At 38.9% G+C, this 20,881-nt stretch overlaps 2 protein-coding genes across 3 annotated transcripts in view; one reads left to right on the top strand and one right to left on the bottom strand.

Annotated features, from left to right (window-relative positions):
• tec (tec protein tyrosine kinase) overlaps positions 1-4,947 on the bottom strand; it is a 36,110-nt gene extending 31,163 nt beyond the window's left edge. The window contains exons 1-2 of the mRNA XM_014411760.4: positions 4,739-4,947; positions 4,523-4,611 (exon numbers count right to left, since the gene is read on the bottom strand). The gene's annotated coding sequence lies outside the window, so the exon portion shown is untranslated. The remainder of the gene's footprint in view (positions 1-4,522; positions 4,612-4,738) is intronic.
• Positions 4,223-20,078, top strand: txk (TXK tyrosine kinase). 2 transcript variants are annotated; one of them, XM_004573923.3, is made up of 16 exons: positions 4,223-4,709; positions 13,705-13,753; positions 14,231-14,312; positions 14,391-14,528; positions 14,608-14,672; positions 15,037-15,096; positions 15,210-15,264; positions 15,989-16,068; positions 16,200-16,324; positions 16,415-16,489; positions 17,757-17,928; positions 18,018-18,234; positions 18,906-18,970; positions 19,098-19,216; positions 19,608-19,765; positions 19,903-20,078. In XM_004573923.3, the coding sequence occupies exons 1-16, from the start codon at positions 4,697-4,699 to the stop codon at positions 19,972-19,974; spliced, it is 1,545 nt and encodes a 514-aa protein (XP_004573980.1). In that variant the 5' UTR covers positions 4,223-4,696; the 3' UTR covers positions 19,975-20,078. The 2 variants fall into 2 exon arrangements, with proteins under 2 accessions (XP_004573980.1, XP_014267247.1); XM_014411761.3 differs by lacking the exon at positions 4,223-4,709 and adding an exon at positions 7,253-7,476.
• Positions 20,079-20,881: the final 803 nt, after the last annotated feature.

Raw genomic sequence — 20,881 nt, forward strand, 5'->3', positions numbered from 1 at the left:
TGTGCTGCTGTGTTGGAGGGTTGGTTTTGGAAAGTCTTTGGATCCTGTAAAGAGTGACAACAGCTCTCTGTGAATATATTTTCTAAAACTCACTTTTGAAAAGACATTTTCAAAAGTTAGACCACCTTTGAAGGTGGAAGCATTTATAAGGGCAAATATTTTGGAAAATTGCCAAGTTGACTTTCTCCGCTTTTGCTCATTTTCTGTTATTACACATACTGCGGATGCTCATATTAAACAAATGCTGCCAAATGATGCCAAATGCTGTAAAATGCCATTAAACATAGTTTCTTTTCTGCTCTTTGCTCTGTCTGAGATCAGAGGGAGGTGATTTCCCTAATATGGTCATCTCAGGAAACCAGCGTTTGCTGTGACCACAAGAGTCTCATAAAGAGCTAAAATGGCACATGTCCAACACAGGATGCACTGAAGGTGATGTTATTGTAAGCAGTGTTGGTCAAGTAATCAGTAACTAATTACTGTGAATTTCCCATTACGTGGTAGCGCACTCGGAGCTTGCTTGGAAGTTTAGGGAGTTTTCACTGTAAAAAGAAGTTTTCTTCCCACGCACAACGGACACTAATGTTTTTGTCACTTTTTATGGACTCAAACTCAAAGTAAGGTCAGTGCTTCCACGCTTTAAACGCTGCACGCTCATACTCTCTCCCGCACTCGATATATGATCCATTGTTGATCTGCACACAGCTGTTGTCACGAACGTCGCACTCGCTTACGTCACTGTCATGAGACATTCTCGCAAAAAAATTCGCGGTTTTAGTAATGCAGCGTTCCTACGGGAAAGTAACGGTAATCTAATTACCGTTTTTGCAATAGTAATCCCTTACTTTACTCGTTACTTGAAAAAAGTAATCGGATTACAGTAAGCCCATCTCTGATTGTAAGATATATATACTGAAGACTCTACAGTCCAAGTACACTGATAGGAAAGGTTACCGGGAGAAAGCTTCTTATTAAAAAGTTTGGCTGTAATGCACAGCAGTGTGTTGGAGAAAACCAAACACAGCATATCAAATGATGGTGGAAGAATGACTATTTGGGCTTTGTTTTACAGGAATGGACAGGTTGCAGGCATGATGTCGACCATGAATTTCTCTTTATACCCAAAATATTCCAAAGATGAACACGAGGCCATTTGTCCAGTTGTTAAATCTTGGATAAAGCTGGACAGTGATTGCTACCACAGATTTGCTGAAAAAGAAAATAACAAAGGAGATCGTTGCATAAGAAACCTTTTGAACTTAAGCGCTCACGCACACAGGTGTACACGTGAGTGCTTACAGACACAAACTATATCTTCCTTGGCTGCTACATTAAAGCATATTGTACACTGTCGGACCTGTGTGCTGCTCAATAACATTCAATATTTAGTATTTACTTTTACTTACACGTATCTAGGTTGTTGTCTCTATATTGTGTTGTTCTCTCGTTTGTTTTCTCCTTTTTTTTCTCAGTGTCTTCTAATTTCTTAAAATAAAATAAAATAAAATAAAATAAATAAACAATGATAATATAGATTTATCAAGTGAAAAAATTTGGCATTGGCATATTTTCTCCACTTGCATCTTTCCTGGCCTTCAGACAACAATTCTGATGCTAAAGTACCGAACAGGACAGGCAAAAAGAAAAAAAAAAGTAATGGGAACGTGTCAGTGTGCAAGTTACCACTGTTTAACCATTTAATGATCAGTCTAACAGTGAACTACTATATTACATATTTTTAAACTGCAGTTGAATAAAAGCAGAAATATGAAAAATAAGGTTTTACACTTGACTGGGTTCAACATAAACTAACATACTTCAGAAAAATGATGATATGCGTGAAACGTGTCACTTAAACATGACTCAAGCCTTCACGAAAGAGAAAAAAACAGGGGGTTTCCCATCACTTGAGCCTTGACTGGAACTCTTTAAATCGTATCATCTTCTTCTTCTTCTGTCATGCTTCAGTAGTAGACTGGAGAATAAGAGCCACCATCTGGTTATTTCAATGAACCTCTTCCTAATGTTTGCTTTCTGCAGATGAAAGCCTGCTTTTATTTAAAAATGTCAGACTTTCAGACTCCTGTAGCGCCTACCTGAGTACAAGGTATGGACAGGCTGTGTTGGGGGTGCTCCCTGTTGTTAATGAATTGTGGGCCCTCAGGAAAACCGTTGTGTTCCCATGTGAAACTCTTCAGGTCACCCCAGGCAAGGTGAGAGTGGCAATCAAGAGTGCCCTTTCTCCTCTTTGACGAGGCCAGTCTTCACATTTTGGACCAAGAACACAAACAGTCAGCTGAGACAGAAGAAGTCCCTTATATGAGTGACGAGATGTTTCTCCCACTGCAAATGTTACGTTCAGATGAACGTTGAACAGAGGTGGTGGATTATGTCACCAGCTATCAACCATCTGTAGTACAAAGCTGTCTTGGGTTGTCTTACCAGGTGTTTCAACCTCTGCTTTCATTTAGCATCAGGTGACCTAACCTGGTCACACGATGGTTCTCACAGTGGTTTTACGCACAGTGGCAATGATCACACCTTTTTTTTGGTTTTGTTTTGTTTATACTTTGGCTGATATGATGAAACACATCATTAATAAAAGGTCAGTGATCATCAGCACCACCACGTAGAGGTTTAAATACCTGGAGTTTTAGAAGTGACTAATTCTCTTGGATGAGGGGGGAAATATTTTCATGAATCTAGACCAGTCTAGCTCAGTTTTTTTCATACACCCTGTTACGGCCCAGCTCAAAAGCCGCAACATAAAAAAGGAGACGAATACCAGAGTGGTAGTGAGAAGAGGTTTTATCTTAAAATGGCATAGCAGGTTGGCTAAAATGGCTGGTGCCACCGAGGCAAAGACTAGTGAGCTTCCGGGAAGCTTGCCTCAGGTATGCTTTTATCAATTAGCACCGGCTGAAAACATTGAGGAGATTAGGGGCTGCAGAGGGACGTAACACACTCAAGACCTTAAAGTCCTGAATTACTGAGAAAAAATGTCTCCCATCTGCCCCAGGGCCTTCTTCATGTATGACGTGCCCAAAAAACTTAATCCAGGAGGCTTCCTAGTCACTGCTGCTCATATTCACAGCCTCTTTCTTTTGGTCATTACGAGAGCTCGTGACTGTAGGTGAGGGTAGAGACGTAGATCGAGCAGTAAATTGAGAGTTTTGCTTTGACACTCTACTCCTTTTATCATGACCCATACAGTCCTGCTGCAGCTATCCTCAGTTGTGAATAAGATTAAGGAGTGACCACAATATGTAGGTGTTGGTCAGCTGTGTGTGTACCTCATCGTTCTGAGTTTGCTGAACTAATTTTAGCAGCTCTGCTATATCTTTGATCTATCTCACTCAGCCAATCACACGGAGGCTAGAAACAGGAATTATGAAGAAGATACGGGATGTGGCCCTAACCTTTATAGACCAGGTAAAAGAAAAGGTGAAAGTACTCTAACAAGGCATCTGACCTTTCTGAGGAGGAAATTACAGTTTTGGACGATATTACCCCGGTGCTAAAACTATTCAGTCTGAAACAAAACTCTTACAGTTAACTACTTTACACTGGATCAACCTGTACCCCATGAAATATTTTTATATGCTTTTATTTTACACTAAAGGAATGACTGGATGGGACACTTTCAAGTCACAGAAAGAATTTATGACTTTATGATCCTCTAATCACATACAGTGACCTTGTACTCTGAGCTCCCTAGACAGCATTTGGATAGCTCACAATTACGCTACCTCTGGTACAGTTCATTTACAGGACAGGTGAATCTTCTGTGGACCAGATGTGGCCAACAATTATGAAAAAAGGGTGGAGCTGTGGCTGAGCTGAAGCCTGAATGAGGTCAATCAGGGGCAAATAGAAAACCTGTGTGAGTAACACATGGTCAAACATTTCTGTTAAAACATTCCTTTAAAAAAACCTTTGCTAAAGAAATAACAAAAATGAATAACAAAAATAAAAAGAGCAGCTGGAGTCAAAGGACCAGATTTTGAACTGGCTCTGACGGTCATAGCAGCTAAGCGGAGGATAAAATATGAGCCCTGTTTTTGCATTATGAGCCTCAGTGTGTGTGTGTGTGTGTGTGTGTGTGTGTGTGTGTGTGTGTGTGTGTGTGTGTGTGTGTGTGTGTCTATGGAGATATTCACATAGACGGATGCTTTGTGGTTTCATTCACGTCATTCTTTCACTTCCTTTCTGTATCTTTGTCTTCATCTTTCTCCCACTCTCTTTCGCCCGCTCTCTCTCTGTAAACACTGTAAATATAAATGCTCTGCATTCAGACATTTAAATCTTGATTCATGTGTCTAAAAGCTGACTCAAAAAATAGTCAACAGCAGCAAGGCAACTATCCTCCTCTTCTTTTTTGTGCCCATATCTGCTTTCTTTTGCCTTCTCTTCTTCACCTACTCTACTTCCTCCACCCACCTGCCTGCCTGTGTCTCCGTCTTTCTTTCTACCTCAATCTGTCTCTGCACCCTTGTCGCTCAATTATTCGATGGTTTCCCACCTGTGGCGTCCTATCAGCTCCCCACCGATGGTTGCAGAAAGAGATTGAACCGAGCTGACCTAAAAAGAACTGAAGAAGAATAAGTGGCGCTGATGAGGAGATAGAAGAAGAGTCAAAGCAGGAGAAGGAGGGAGACAAAAAAGCAGAGGTGGAAGACAAAAGAAACAGACAGTCATGATTCACTCAAGTAAGTAATTTACGAACATACGTACAAACCTTGCTTATTTCTTCTTTTGACATTAGAGCAGGTTGCAGCAAACTAACAAAAAAGCCAACATTTGCACTGATAAGAATGAGTTACTCAGCGTTAAAGGAGAAAATGTGAGTAAAATGTGCGGCGTTAGTATGCAGCGTGAAATGAGCCCGAGACCATTAAAACGTCATCTAACAAACGGCCGGGCTTAATACCACCATAGGTTCCCGTCACTTTGTACCTGAAGTAACTTCAAGGTTATGAACGTCTTCTGAAAGTTTTTGATGTTTCTTGATCTCTGAAGCTGTGGCAGTCAGGCAGTTAAAGGGGACACCAAAATGGCAGTTTGGCTTGAAATGTCACTTCATCACATGACAAAACACAACAAAGACTCAACTTTGGCTCTTTATAATCTTTCAATGCCATGTTCAGGGGTGTCCGCTCCAAAGTTTTCTTCTTAGGCTGCACTAGACTAGCTTTACACGAGTTTTACTTTAATTCTTGCTAATGGCACAACGCCACAGTTATGTAGCTCACGTTCGTACCGTCTGAAGTGACTCACTTGAATGTTCCTTCTTTAAAAAATTAGAATCTCAAAAAAGTCCGAGCTGGGATGATTTTCAGGTCTTGTTCTCATTTGTTGCTTAGTTGTCTTAGTTTTCTGACTGTTTCTGGTTTCCCTCTTCTTCAGCCTACCTGACAGTTTTTTTGTAGTCCTTAACAGTAAAGCTTGAGTTTTAACCACATGAAGTAATTTCCCTCCATAATTTAAATTAATTTAACTTAGTTTAGCTTTTACCTGCACTTTTACCTGAGAGCCACTGATTTGACCCCCCCAAAAAACCAAACAAACACAACAACATGAAAACAGTGTGGCTTAGTTTACGTGTTTAAAAATAAAAGAAGAGAAAATCTGTATGCACATCCGAAAAAGTGTATTTTTTAGCTTGAAGCATCTGCTGTTAAACCGTTAAACCATGTTTTTGGCTTGAAACTTTTTCCACATTTATTATGCATAAACCCTTGAGCTAAGGACAATGTGAAAATGTCGACCGAAAGCTAAGCAGAGGCAGAGACACCTGTATGCAAACTAACACCTCTGGTTTGCTGAGCAGAAAGGAGTGTTTTGCTTGCTAATGTAAAGTTTCAGTTCTGTTTCTCACATGGCACAAAGGTGCAGTTACCCAGACAGGAAGGTACACTCATACTGGCCTTTAAATCTGAGCAGAACCCAAGTAGAGCTAGTTCAGGTTTCTCCTATATGTTAGTCTCATGTTGACAAAAGTAATGCTAATTTGCTGTCAATTAACGTTTACCATGCTCACCATCTTAATAAATTGTGTTAGCATATTTATTTGCTAATATTTGCTTTATGCACTGTTTTGCAGCTGAGACTGATTAGACTTTCACTTCAGAACAAGTTTGCAATTCCAGTTTAGCAGAGGAGAGGCCTAGCGGAGAGCTAGCAGCTACAGCTGCCTGTGTCCGCATGCTAAGCAACCAACAGCATCTCTGTTAAAGAATAATTTTGGGCCTTACCAGTAAAACTCCAAGATGAGTTACAAAAACGAAAAGCTGTTATGAAAAGAGGGACTTACTTCGTAGCAGGCCATGAACGTGTTTCTTTTCAGCATTCTAAAATAGAAGTCTGCAACCAGCCTTATGACGCCAACTTCAGTGTTGGCTTCATTTTTCACCCCAAAGGAAATATTACAGTTAATATCCTCAGGCTAACCACAGAAAACAGGAATCAGAAGCCCAAAAAGTGTCAACTAAAATCCACAGCTTTCACTTCAGGTACTCTACATACACTCTGAAACCTTTAACTGTTACTTTTAAAGGACAATTATGACTTTTATTTAGAATCTAAGTGCTTATTTTACCACTTGGTAAAGCAGTAAAGAAAGAAAAAGAATGCAGTACCTGAGTGTATGACCCATGCCAGCCCATTTAAAAATATAATCCTGGCAATGCACAATGCATTTAGCATCAGTTATACAAATCTTAGAAATCTGAGAATTCACGGATATGGCTTCTGTGTTTTTTTCTGCCGATTACACCCCTCTTAGACCCCCTGGCAATAACAGATACCTCAATAAAACTGTGTGTTCCCTGACCAGCTACGGGAAGTTGCTGCAAGTCTCTAGGTGAAACTGGCTGCAAAGAGGTTTACTACACCAAGGTCATCCATACACAGTGTTGGGGAGTAACGGAATACATGTACCGCCGTTACGTATTTAAAATACAAAATATGAGTAACTGTATTCCGTTACAGTTACCGTTTAAAAAGGTGGTATTCAGAATACAGTTACTTTGTTGAAATAAATGGATTACACTGCGGTACTTTCCTGTTTCATATTGTCGCGGGTCAGGACTGTTTGGGTTTGTTTGACAGCTACGTTCTGTTGTTCCAGGCGGCAGCGTTACGGTTGCCATGGTTACAGGGTGACGCTCTCTCTCTCTCTCTCTGCGACTGTGTGTTTCCTGGGTGAGAGAGCGCCTTTTCGTTGCTGTTGTTGTTGTGCTAAGCTAATAGGCAGAATGCTACAAGCATAGCTCTAAAGAATGTAGCATCATGGGCAGTGTAGTCCGTGTTGCAGGGAGAATGGACTGCCATACACGTTATGGGTCTGTGAGCGCGAGGAGGGAGAAAAAGGGGAGTGGAAAGGTACGAGCAGTCATCGAGGAAAAACGGGAGCTGGAAGCATGTAAATATAATAATAACCACTGCAGCCAAGAAGAGTGCCTGACGAGCCCAGTTGTAAGTAAGCTATTAAGACTCGACTGTACACCGTGTTCGTGTTTTCCTCCGAAACAATAAGTTCCGTTGGAGCAGTCTTTCAACGCCTCTCTCTGTCTCTCGCAAGAAAAATTGACCCACACAACAAAGTAAAGCTATTTTTCGGCTACGAGCCGACAGGGACCCCGCCGTATTAGTCAGAGGTCCCTTTACTACAGTTCGGAGTCGCGGACCTTCAGTAACAGTAATAAATCACACAGCAATAGTACATTCACGTTGTTGTAAAAAGCATGATAATATATTAAGTAATCCAAAGTATTCAGAATACGTTACTGTCATTGAGTAACGTAACGGAATACGTTACAGAATACATTTTGGGGCATGTATTCTGTATTCTGTAATGGAATACATTTTAAAAGTAACCTTCCCAACACTGTCCATACATGTATTGTGGTTGCTAGCAGGTTGCTGTGGTCATCCTTAGTTTGCAAGTAAGATGCCAGTTTGTCTGGAAACACTCTTCAACAAATTACCAAGCAGTAGTGAAACTCAACACAATCTGAGACAAACTGGACATTGTTTGCCTTCATAGAAACACTTGAAATGTGTTGATTGCAATGATAACTCATAACAGAGTTTCATATTGTAACACTTTGTAAACCTTTTAGAGTTTTGCTTTTACTGATTTGCAAGAGGTTGGCAGGTGTTTGCTGACAAGTTGCCTTTTTTGTGCAGTCAATGGATGACTTTAGCAATCTGCTAGCGGCCAAAGCAAACACAAGGACGCATCTGATGACTGCTTTCATCTAATGAAAGCTAATAACCTCAACGGATGACTTACTAACCAGGTTGACACAGAGGCTATAGTCAAAGAGTCAGTTTGCTTTAGGGAACTTCCTAACTAAGCGACTTGAAACAGAAGTATCTGCATGATGGCCATATTAAGAGCTGTTTCATCTCTTTAAATACTCAGGAAAGGTGAATAGCTTAGAGGAAACACTGAAACATTTCTTATGAAAAGAAAAGAGATGATTTCATCCCATGAGTCATAATGATAAACAATTAGAAAACATTCGGTTAATATAGAATAGAATAGAATAGAATAGAATAGAATTCAACTTTATTGTCATTGCACATGCACAGGTACAGGGCAACGAAATGCAGTTTGCATCCATCCAGAAGTGCTTTAGTGATATAGATATATTACAATATATATTAGCAATAATATAGATATGTGAGTATATTACAGAAATGGGTCTATTATGGTATGTTATAATGTACACGGTATGAAGTATGTTGTGAATATTCTATAACTATAAGTATGTACAGGCTGTAGTGAGTACAAGCTATGTACAGGATATGAACAGGATATAAATATGAAAAACTACAGAATATGAAATAAATAACTTTACAGAATCTGGGATATACAGCTATACAGAAATGGGAACTATGCAAGTTGTAAACAGTTGTAGGATTAAAGATTATCGAATGTACAGAATGATTATTTACACAGAGCTATACAGTAGTGCAGTTAAGATAAGTGAGGGTGTAGATAGTTTCTACAGAGGCTATATAAAGTGCTAGTGGTTGTGAGTGGTGGTTCAGTCCATGTTATTATTGTGTTTGAGGGTACAGTTGTCCATTGTGGGTGTGTGTATGTTCAGTCCATGAGTTTAACGTGGGTCAGATGTCAGGAGGCAGAGTTCAGGAGTCTGACAGCTGTATCTACTATGATGCAGTAAGCAAAAATATAAAATGAATGCAGGTCCTGTGGTACCAGCAGGTGGATTCTCTGTAACCTGAAACAGAAGGTTTTCAGCTGAACGTCCAGTTAGTGGAGCAGAGAACTGTTTGGATCCGTTAATTGTTCACAGCCACAGTCATTTGGATGACCTCTGAGCTGAGTCCACAGTTTAACAGCTGCTGTATTGCCTGAATAGGTAGAGGTTACACTGGATCACCTCTCCAGTAGGAAGTGAAAATATGACAGGATAGGCAAACACTTCCTTTCACCTTACAGCCCATTTATTCCTGTTTATCTATCATTACAATGTTGGTAAGGAAGTGACATGATTTCACCGATAAATAGTCCGAGATAAGCATTTTATGATCCTGAAGAAATATGTCAGCTACATAAATGATCACACTGTTGAGGAGTTGCGTTTAAAAGCTGTCTGTTTCTCTGATCACCGAGCTTCTCTTTTCCTAACTCCTGATTCTCCTTCACACCTTTCCTCGACCTTGTGACATTTTCCATTGGCTGATCAGATATAGAAGAGGTCATTTTTTTGGGCTATTTGACTGCAGCCTTCGTCTAAAGCTGTCCCACATCCTACTTTTTCTTTACAGGTAAACTTTTAAATAAATATTCACCAGCTGGGACCACATCCTAAATTAGATTTGACTGCCAGTCCAATGAGATTTAGACTGGCGGTGGCTGCTGGGCTGGGCAGATCCTTCATCCACTCCCAGTAGCCTGATCATCCTTTAAAACATAACAACCTACAAAAAAGTAAACAGGATTTAGGATTTAAAACTGTACTTTGTAATTATGACATTGTGGGAGGAAAAATTTAAAGTAAAAAAAAGTTTCAGAATAAATACATATAAACACAAATCAGTTAATAAAATGTAACTTTTATTTATCCAAAAGTTGAGGTTTTTAGGGCCCCAGCTGATAGAAACCTCGGAGACTGGTTGTTATTAGGGTGTTGGTTCACCAAAAACCAACAGAAGAGTTCATAATTCCCATGGCTTAACTTCTACAACAGGGAGGGCACATGCAAAGCATGATGGGACATGCCATAGATGCATTTGGCAGTTACAGTTAAAATCATGTGACACTTTGAGCATTTTGCCTTTGAGTGTTTTTTTTGTTCTCTCAAACTCATAAAGTTGCACAGGAAGGAATGCAGCCATCACACACAGACACACCTGTCTGCTGGCCCACATAAACACACACACACATGCAGGCATGCGCACACAGGCTCACAGGAAACTGCACTTCCTGACAAAGACCTCCTACACAAAACCACAGAGAGAAAATTAACATGTATTTGAACTTAATATCAAGAGATGACCAAAGCTACAGAGGAAGCTGCGTCTGGAGGCAAAAGTCTAATCTGTTCTGTTTGAAATAAAAATTCTAATTATTTAATTAACCTTTAGTTTTATTTGATTTTAGTACAGATAGAGAGAGAGAGAGAGAGAGAGAGAGAGAGAGAGAGATGGGAACGTCGACCCTCTGTGGTTAACTCTAAAGACTATGTGAAATACCCTATGAAAGTCTAGTAGAAGATGTGAATGCCTCATTATGGACACTCTCTACTGTGACCGTCACTGCTTGGCTATACGACAAACAGTCACAAGGAGCAGTACCCACCTTAAAGGACACTAGAAGCAAAAATATCAAGCCAGTTTTTGTACCTGCAGAAGTCTGATGACGAAAGGGGCGCCTAAGAAGTACAGCAACCTGTCCGTGCCTGAGGCTTTGGAAACCTCCAAGCAAAGAATTCACCTAATTGTAAAGGTAGAGGCAGGCCAATAAATCAGCAGTTCTCCACTGAACCATCCGAGGTGTACTCTCAGTGGCAGGGGAAGAATATGAGAACAACCTTCCTGAACAGGATCTAGTAACCATCACCGTGGCAGGCACCCAGGAAAGAGAGTTGGACAGCACCAGGCCCTGACATGATTCACACCCACTGGCTGAAGAAACTGACTGCACATCAGGAGCATCTGGCAGCACGAATGAACCAGCGGTCGAGAGATGAAACACTCACCTGGAATGGAAAACCAAAGGTCCGAAAGTCCTGATCCCGAAGGAGCCCCATCGAAGTTTCTTATTGTATTAGTATATTTATAAAAATTGACCATTGTGGTTGCTTTGAACTCTGGATTTGCAATACTGGATTCCACTAGAGCAGGAGTGTCCAACTCCAGGCATCAAGTGTCAGTGTCCTGCAGGTTTTAGATATCACCCTGGGTAAACACACCTGAATCAAGTGATTAGGTCTCTGGAGAACCTTAAGACACGTTGAAGAGGTAATCTAACCATTTAAATCAGCTGTGTTGGATCAAGCACACATCTAAAACTTGCAGGACACCGGCCGTTGAGGCATGGAGTTTGACACCACTGCACTACAGTAACTTTGCATCATTAAAAATTCTAAATTATCCTTATTTATCTTAAACTGGGCCTTGGTGACTCCTCTCAGGTCACCCTGTGTGTGAAACAAGCTTTTTAGCTCCTTCCCCTTCAATAAAGCTTTATTCTGATTGGTTGCCTCTTGCAACCACCACAGCCATATTAGGGATATTTACTCTGTGTGACATCATACAGAGCGCAGAGTGGACCGCCAGAAACTGAGTAGCAGTATATATTTGTAACAGTATATTTAGTATATGACCACAAATTAAAAATAAATAAAATAAAGAAGCATTTCAGTGTTGTACTTAATTCAGGTTGAGGTGGAAGGAGAGTCATCCATTCATCAATCAATGTTTCTGGTTCTTTTAAACTGCAGAGAGTAATAGAAACCATTGAGACCATACATTGATGCATCAACTTGTGTTATAATCTGAACTCTATGTGCACCCCTATGTGTGGACACCACACATAGGGGTGCAAAATCCAGGGGTCCAGCATTCGGCCCTTTAATGTGTTCCCCTCATGTGCGCTTGTTCACTTACTGCAAATTTTGGTGAAAGATGACTCATCTGACCACACTGTTCTTTTTCCACTAACTCTGGCTCTGTGGTTTTTAGCAACACTCTCACTAATGCACTCTTCTTTGTAAAGAGAGCCCTGCCATAACATCTTCTCTCTCTCTTCTTTGATTGTCTGACCGTGCGAACTGACAGTGTGATCACATCCTGCACTTACTCTTACAATCACCTTCATGCAACGTATTGCACTGAGAGCATCACGGCCATCAAATGAAAGCCATTGGCCACAATTTCCGTCGCTGCTTTTACGGATGTCTGCATGCAGACGACACGCTAAGATGAGCAGTGTTTTTGACTAAAGCTTCTGCTAGCAATAAAACCTTTTCAAAGTCATTCAACTCTCAAGTTTAAGCAACAAAAATAAAGTTGATGTAATTAGCATGTCTACACCATATCTGTGACAGACAGTCTGAAGTGCTCCAATATCACTTAGACTGATAAGTATGTCATAGACCTCTCCTCATCAACACAGAGATCAGTGTATTTTATGTAACTGGGCCTCAAACGTCATCCAAACACCCCTAAAAGCCTGTCAGCGTTGGCGACTCAGTCTTTAAACCGCATGAAATATGAGATATCTCTAAATCTCGTTGTGCGTGTCTTAGTCGTGAGTGAACAGAAATGGAAAATTACATTGAAAGTCAATCAGCAAATGTGAATGTAAACCTGTGTTGTCATTTTATTTTTAAGTGGACTCAGGCAATAGCTCTCTAGACTTTCTGAAGGTCTCTCAGAGATTTTCTTTGGCTGCTTTTCCCATTCTTTTTCCACCCTACTATTTTTAGAGGAATATGGTTTTGTTTTGACTTAGGATTCCTAAGTCAAGTCAACTGTTGTTGTCTCATACATAAAAGTGAATCCAACTTGACTCTGGATGTGAGAGGTAAAAGCCGGTAGTAGTCTAGTAGTCAAAGCCGGGAAGAATAAATGTGTTGTAGCAGATAAGAGTGATATAATTATGGAAATTATTCTGATCTTAAGAGGCTAATCAAAGGCCTAGTCAGTGAACCTAGCTTAATGTAGCCCAAGACCATAGATTTTTATTTTGAGGAATAACTAATACGTCAAGCTAAGTTGGAGAGATAGAGTTGAGATGATTTGAGGCATAGTGGATATATTAGAGAAAGGATGGTGAAGATGGAGCTAGTAGGTAGGAGGAAAAGAGGAAGACCACAGAGGAGCTACAAGGATATACAGTGACGAATAAGGACATGCAGAGGGTTGTGTGACATTGGACGATGCTGGGGATTTGCATTCCCTAAAGAGAGCAGTCAAAAGAAGAAGATGAACTAATCCGTTAGATTCATTAGTTTAGAAAGCTTCGTGGCAGATCAAAGCTACTGGAACTGTTTGATAGCAGGTGGCCATATTAACCTGCAGTGGTGAAAAAATGTTATGTCTTTGATTAATCTAGATTAAAAGAGGAAGAGGTATATTTGAACATAAAAGTGTGCCAAGAATAGAGCCCTGGGAAACTTTTTTCACTAATTCAACTCTGTTCTTGTTTGTTCCTTTCTTCAGATCACTCTATCCGGTCGATCATCTGCTGCTGCTGTGCTGTTCAGACCAGGTGGGCATTTAAAGAGTCCAAAACAAACATTAAAAAAAACAAGGAGCTCGTTCATTTTATAGATACTGATCAAAACATTAAGTTAAAACTGATTTTAAAAAAAAATGATGGGAAGAACAGGAGGTGGGAGTGCAGCTGGCACCAAAAACAGAATAACAAGGCAGGGGAAGTAGAATTAAACCCAAGCACATGAGACTCAAGACTTTCAAAATAAAACAGTGCTAGCACAGACTGACACACAGACCAAGGCATGTGAAATAAAGGCTGCCTCAAACCTGAATTTTTAAAATGGTCACCAGGAGGCGAATCTGCTGGTTTTATTGCAGGGTCCTTGCCTTAAAATATAAAGCACCACATGGCAACTATTGTTTTGATTTTATGCTATATAAATGAAACCGAAGTGAACTGAATCAGTTTGGGTAAAAACAAAAAAACATATGTGGCATATAGACTCACTGATTGATTGGTTGATTCCAGGGAGTTCAGCACTCGTGTGGAGCTGGAGAGCAGAACCTCCCTTTGTTTCCCAAACCGGCGGTATTCAGGACAACCCACCCGGGTAGGTCAAATGGGTTTGCTTCTGTGTGTTTCAATGTTTCATTCATTTCTATGAATTAATCTTTACTTTTTGTCTCAGTTACAGGTCGAGAGGTCAAGGAGAAAGCTCCCCCTCCCCCCTCCTGAGGGTGAGGACGGTGAAGGTGAGGGCCTCTTGAGTGTCGTGGCCATGTACGACTTCACCGCCAAGGAAGACACTGACCTCACACTCAAACAGGTATACACACACATGCAAACAAATAGAAACACAAAAATAAACTGCAGAGATTTGTTAATCTTTTGTGTTGTGACCACAGGGGGAGGAGTACATCATACTGCACAAGCAAGACCAGCTGTGGTGGCGGGCGCAGGACAAGCATGGGTACTTTCAATTTAAATTTCAGTGTTTGTGTTTGTTACAGCAAGAGTATTTTGAGCAATATTACTGCTCATATAAGATATCATAGAGCAATTATTGGTGGGATTGTGCTTGATCAGTAAAACAAATAAATATTGCTTTGTTATAGGAATGTGAAGTTTTCTAGACACAAAAATATGTTTGTTTATTTTTAATAACATATAGTATAGATAAAAATATTTCATAGTGTATGAAATACACCCTACAAATTTTCATTTTGAAATGTAAATAAATTTTTCAATCTAGAACTATTTTTTAAATTTAATTCTTAAACATCTTAAAGATTCTAGATTATCAGTGTTTTTTCTTCCTACTCTGTTTCTATCAGAAATAAAGGCTTCATCCCCAGTAACTATGTGACAGAGAAAAACAAAATCGAGGCAAACCCGTAAGTTTTACCATATTTTTGACTTTTGCCTTCTTTTTTTCTTTTTGCTTTTGTTTTTAGTCATTTTAGAATCACAAAAACAATCCTTTAAATTCTCATTGTCCATCCTGTAGGTGGTATTGCAAGAACATCACTAGGACAGAAGCAGAGCAGCTGCTAAGACAAGAGGTATTTATGCACCTATTTAAATGTGCTCTAAGCCAAGCAAAAACAATGGTTTAGCAGTAAAGCGTTCATGTATGCTGACATGGCCCGAATCAATGAATATGAGGTACATCAACCATGCACTGAAGTTTTTACCCCTCTCTAGTCAGTGTTTTTGAGCAGTGTTTAAAAATACTACTACTTAGATAATTGTTGTTTCCTGGAAAAAAATTTTTTGTTTGTTTGTTTTGTTTTTAGCTTATCAAATGTGAAAAGCTGTATCTGACTGATTATTTTAGACCAGACTCAAAGTGGATGCTTTTATGGACACACTCAGTATTATATTAGCGAAGTTTTGAAATGTAATCTTTAGAGTGTTGGAGATAACCATGACCATATTTGGTCAAGAGGGCGGAGCATAAGATTATCAGCTAATGATGGCAAGTTTGGTTAGTAAACTGTCTTCGAAGATACGTACATGTGATAACCTGTGCAAGACAAGTACCAGCCTGATAAAACAAAACTAAAACGTTGCTCTTTAAAACTGTGGCAAAAATATCCTGAGCTGTCTGTACCGCAGTAATTACTGGATAATTCAATGTTAAATAGTTTAACATTACAAATGTTGTTTTTTCACAGCACAAAAAGTGAACTAAAAGAAGAATCCAAATTGAGACACATTATGTTATTTAAAAAAATGATTAACGATTACTCAAATAAATAATGTTTATTTCTTGTTTTCTTCCAGGACAAAGAGGGGGGATTTGTGGTCCGGGAGTCTAGTCGAAAGGGAGTCTACACCGTCTCTGTTTACACCAAAACAATAAGGTGATTCATGTAACCTGAAGGGTTAAATCTTAGCCTGTCTGACAAAGACAAAAAATACACTGAATTAAAATCACAAACAAAGCACATCTTAACCTACAAACTGATCAATTCTTCTGTTTCTTTGTCTTTAGTTCCAGCGGAGATGTCAGGCATTACCAGATTAAAATAACTGACAATGAGCAATACTACTTAGCTGAAAAACACATTTTCAGCTCCATACCTGAGGTCATACACTACCATGAACACAATGCAGCAGGTAATTAAGCACATGGTATTTGTAAAAACAACACTGTCAGTTTTCCATTCATTACTGCAGTTGATATGTTTGTTTGCATGTTTTGTGCAGGTCTAGTGGCCAGGTTGCGATATCCAGTCGGACCAATGGGAAGGTGTGTCCCTGCCACGGCAGGATTCAGCTCAGGTATGTGTATATAAACACTTACAGATCCTCTCTAGTATTAGTCAAAAATACCTGCTAAATTTAGAGATGGAGAAACACGTCAGCTATAGTTCTTACTGAGCCATTGAAACGGTTTTCTGTTATACTCATTTCCTAACTCACACATTTTTTATTCTGGGACTGGGCTAGAGTAGCTTTGCATGATTTGCAGTTAAGATACTTATATTTATATCTATGTTTCTATCTATATTGGCTCTTTAGTCATGTAGAAGATCAAATGTCTAAAGATACTGAAGCGCCAACAGAATTTCAACAATTTTGGGGGCTTTAACACATTTTGCCCTTGTAACCTTTAGTGCTTGGCCTGTAGCCTTCATCGCCCTGATGAAAGCTAAGGTTAAAGTGGAATGATCAGTCAATGAATAAAGTTGTTCTTCTTACTAAAAGAATATGATGAACTTTGACAGCTTGCTGAAATTGGATCTTCAACCTCTGTAAAGTAATATATTTCCACATAACAGTGGAAATATAAAACAGCTGTAATTAGCAGCTTAAACGCAAACTTCTTTCTATCAAATTACTTCACTGGCTAGCAGTCAAGTTTTAAAATGTGGACAGAATTAGGTCATTCAGAAACTGGTTGTATAAATGTATGCAAATGCATCCTTAACAAGGACAGGAATGAGAAGCAAGCAGATATGACCAGAGCTACATCTAATATATAGCAAAGTAAATGAGTGAACACAAAAATGAAAATATCTTTCATTTTGAAAATAGCTGAAAGTATCTTTCATTTTTGTAGCCTGATTTGAAAAAAAGATACAGATTAGAATATAATGTCTGTTTGTAGATGATGTGTTATTTTATATCAGAATTTGTTCCTCTTTCATTTCCCACGCATGCGACTAATAAAGGTTATCTCATCTTAACATTTCCTGTGGCATATTGCAATTATATTATTATCATAGACTAAATGTGGGTGTGTTCTTTATTTTTGAATTATTTTTGAATAAGTGTAATCATTATAAGGAATAGGAAAGTGAATCCAAAGTTAGAAAAATTAAAAAGCATCTAAGTATTTAACTAAATAATATAACTAAAGTTTTTTTTTGTTTTTTGTTTTTAAGAATTAGCAGTTTTCATGAAAAGCACATGAAATTCCCAACTTGTATTTATTCTGTTTCTTATATACTGGTTGGTTTTTAGGTCTCATAGAGCAAGAGGTTTTGAGATGACCTCACTCTTGTCTTTACTCACTTTATCTTGTTCTTGTGTTTTTTTCTTCTAGAAAAGTGGGAGATCAATCCCAGTGAGCTGACCTTCATGAAGGAGCTGGGTAGTGGTCAGTTTGGCGTGGTGAGGTTTGGCAAGTGGAGGGGACAGCAAAGAGTGGCCATCAAGGCCATCAGGGAGGGAGCCATGTATGAAGAGGACTTTATCGAGGAGGCCAAAGTCATGATGTAAGGATGTCGGGATAATCCGGATGTGGGAAAAGGAAGAGCAATTAAAGAGCTCCTTAAAAACATTTTGTGACTGATCTCTCTTTTAGGAGGTTGTGCCACCCGAAGCTTGTACAGCTGTATGGCGTTTGTTTGCAGCAGCGCCCCCTGCTGATCGTAGCTGAGTTCATGGAGAATGGCTGCCTGCTGAACTTCCTGCGGCAAAGGAGCAGAACTCTACCGGAGTCGTGGCTTTTGTCTATGTGCCAGGATGTGTGTGAAGGGATGGATTACCTGGAGGGACATAGTTTCATCCACAGAGACCTGGTGAGCCAACACAGTAATTCTGTATAACATGAGTAACAGTCTATGAAATCATGGTATATTTTTTGTAAGGTTTGAACCTGTACAGAGTTTGTACAGACTCCTGTATAATGCATCTTTGACATCTTCAGATTCAAGGTCTTTATTGTCAATATAACAATATACACAGTATTCAGTGTACCAAAATATCCCAAGATCCCATGGTGCATTTATAAGAGTATAATATTTAAGAATATAAATATATATATATATCTTCAAGAGAGATTAACTAGAAATTATAAATAAATAATAACTACATTTAGGTAAAATAAAATATAAAATACTAAAATATGTGATTTGGTCGGCTAACCGAATTTCCCAGAGGAACCCACCCGAGGGATTAATAAAGTTCTATCTTATCTTATCTTAAAACAGAAGAAGGACAAGATTCAAAAAATAAATTTCAAAACTTGTGCTGCTCAACCCAAAGATTAAAATAACTAAAATGCTCAAACATACAGTGGCTTGCAAAAGTATTCGGCCCCCTTGAACTTTTCCACATTTTGTCACATTACAGCCACAAACATGAATCAATTTTATTGGAATTCCACTTGAAAGACCAACACAAAGTGGTGTACACATGAGATCTGTTCTAGCTGAATATTTGGTTTATAATGTTTCTTTTCCATATCCAGGCAGCCAGGAATTGTCTGGTTAGTGAGCACAATGTGGTGAAAGTCAGCGACTTTGGAATGACCAGGTATGTTCTTTTTTTATTTTAACCACATTTGTTATGCAGACTACCTATAGAATCTAAAGCATGGTGAATAACTACTCCTGCCACCTGTTCTCTGGTTATATTTAAATTCTTCAACTATGTTTGCCAGATACGTTCTAGACAATCAGTACACCAGTTCAATTGGTGCCAAGTTCCCAGTGAAGTGGTCTCCTCCTGAAGTTCTCCACTACAGTAAATACAGCAGCAAGTCTGACATCTGGTCCTATGGTGAGGACACACAGGCCAAATATACCAAGTGTATAGCTCCTGAGTAGTTGTAGCTTAAAATAGATTGCAGCTTCTCTTTGTCTTCCCAATCTCTCTCTCTCTACGTGTGTGTTTGTGTGTGTGTGTGTGTGTGTGTGTGTGTGTGTGTGTGTGTGTGTGTGTTTATATGTTTATATATATATATATATATATATATATATATATATATATATATATATATATATATATATATATATATATATATATATATATATATATATATATATATATATATACACACACATACATATATATGTGTATATATATATATATATGTGTGTGTGTGTGTGTGTGTGTGTGTGTGTGTGTAATATGTGTCTAGTATTACATATATGTGGCTATTTTTCTCCAGGTGTGGTAATGTGGGAAATATTCTCTGAGGGTCGGACTCCATTTGAAAACCGATCAAATGTGGACGTAGTTACTGACATCACCAGGGGGATCCGGCTGTACCGACCACAACGTGCTTCACAACCACTGTACGCCATCATGTACCGCTGCTGGCATGAGGTATTAAACATTTTGTATTTTAATATTTTGACTGTACCATGTTTCTGCACCTTCTATAAAGAAATGCATGACATCTTTCTCCTCTTCTTCTTTTCATCTACTATTACGTCTCCTTTTCTTCTTTGGTGGTGGTGCAGAAGCCTGATGGTCGGCCATCTTTCTCTGAACTGCTGGAGGAAATCAGAAAACTGGCAGAAAATCAAGACTAGCACACACATATTACTATATCGCTGGACTCCAAACTGTTTGTTTATTGTTGTCATGAATGTAAATATATTTTATTCTGTCTTTGTAAATAAATATTTTTATAAGGCCTTGCTTTAATGCTCTTGTTATATATTTTACTTAATGCACATCAGCTGTGGATACATACGAACAATGAAGTGATCAATGCTGTTCCTTGTTTGCTTTGAATTTGAAGGAACTTACTGTGCACATGAAACACACATGAAAGTGATAGTAGCACAAATATATTAATAGTATGAGTATGCAGTTGTGTACATTAGGATTGAGTGACCAAATGAATAAGAGAATGCATCATTCATTGAAAATTTGAAACGGAACAACAACAACAACAACAAATTGGTGTCATAAAAATGTTAGCACATGTTTACATGTTTCCTATCTCCCTAGACCAGTGGACTAATCTTCACAAAGCATGGCATAATTATTTCAGAGGACACTGTGTCAACTTCCACAGGCCTATGGCTTTTATAAATATTTTATACAAATCCCACAATCATGTTTATATTTGTAGATTTGACAGTTCGTTCATCATCATAGACGAGTGGACTAATCTTCTTGAAACTCTGTATAAGCATTACATAAATGTATCAAGAGCTTCATCACTAATATCTCTAAATACACTACAGGTTAGAAATCATAGAAAAAAGACAGAACTTGCCCAAGAATTCATGTGTTTTTAAGGTTTCTACAGTTTACAAGGACTTTAGTGACGCTTATCATAACATGAAGCAATACATACCCCAAATAAAGTTTAATGGTGAATTCGGCTTACTTAAATCCCTAAAATGTGAAATAAATACATGCTTAAAGAGACATTAAGCTAATTTACATGGTGGTGGGGAAACTTCAGCACTGACAAGCGACAGGTGG

The sequence above is a fragment of the Maylandia zebra genome, linkage group LG3, assembly GCF_041146795.1.
Source record: "Maylandia zebra isolate NMK-2024a linkage group LG3, Mzebra_GT3a, whole genome shotgun sequence".
In the NCBI taxonomy this organism is placed as follows: domain Eukaryota; kingdom Metazoa; phylum Chordata; class Actinopteri; order Cichliformes; family Cichlidae; genus Maylandia; species Maylandia zebra.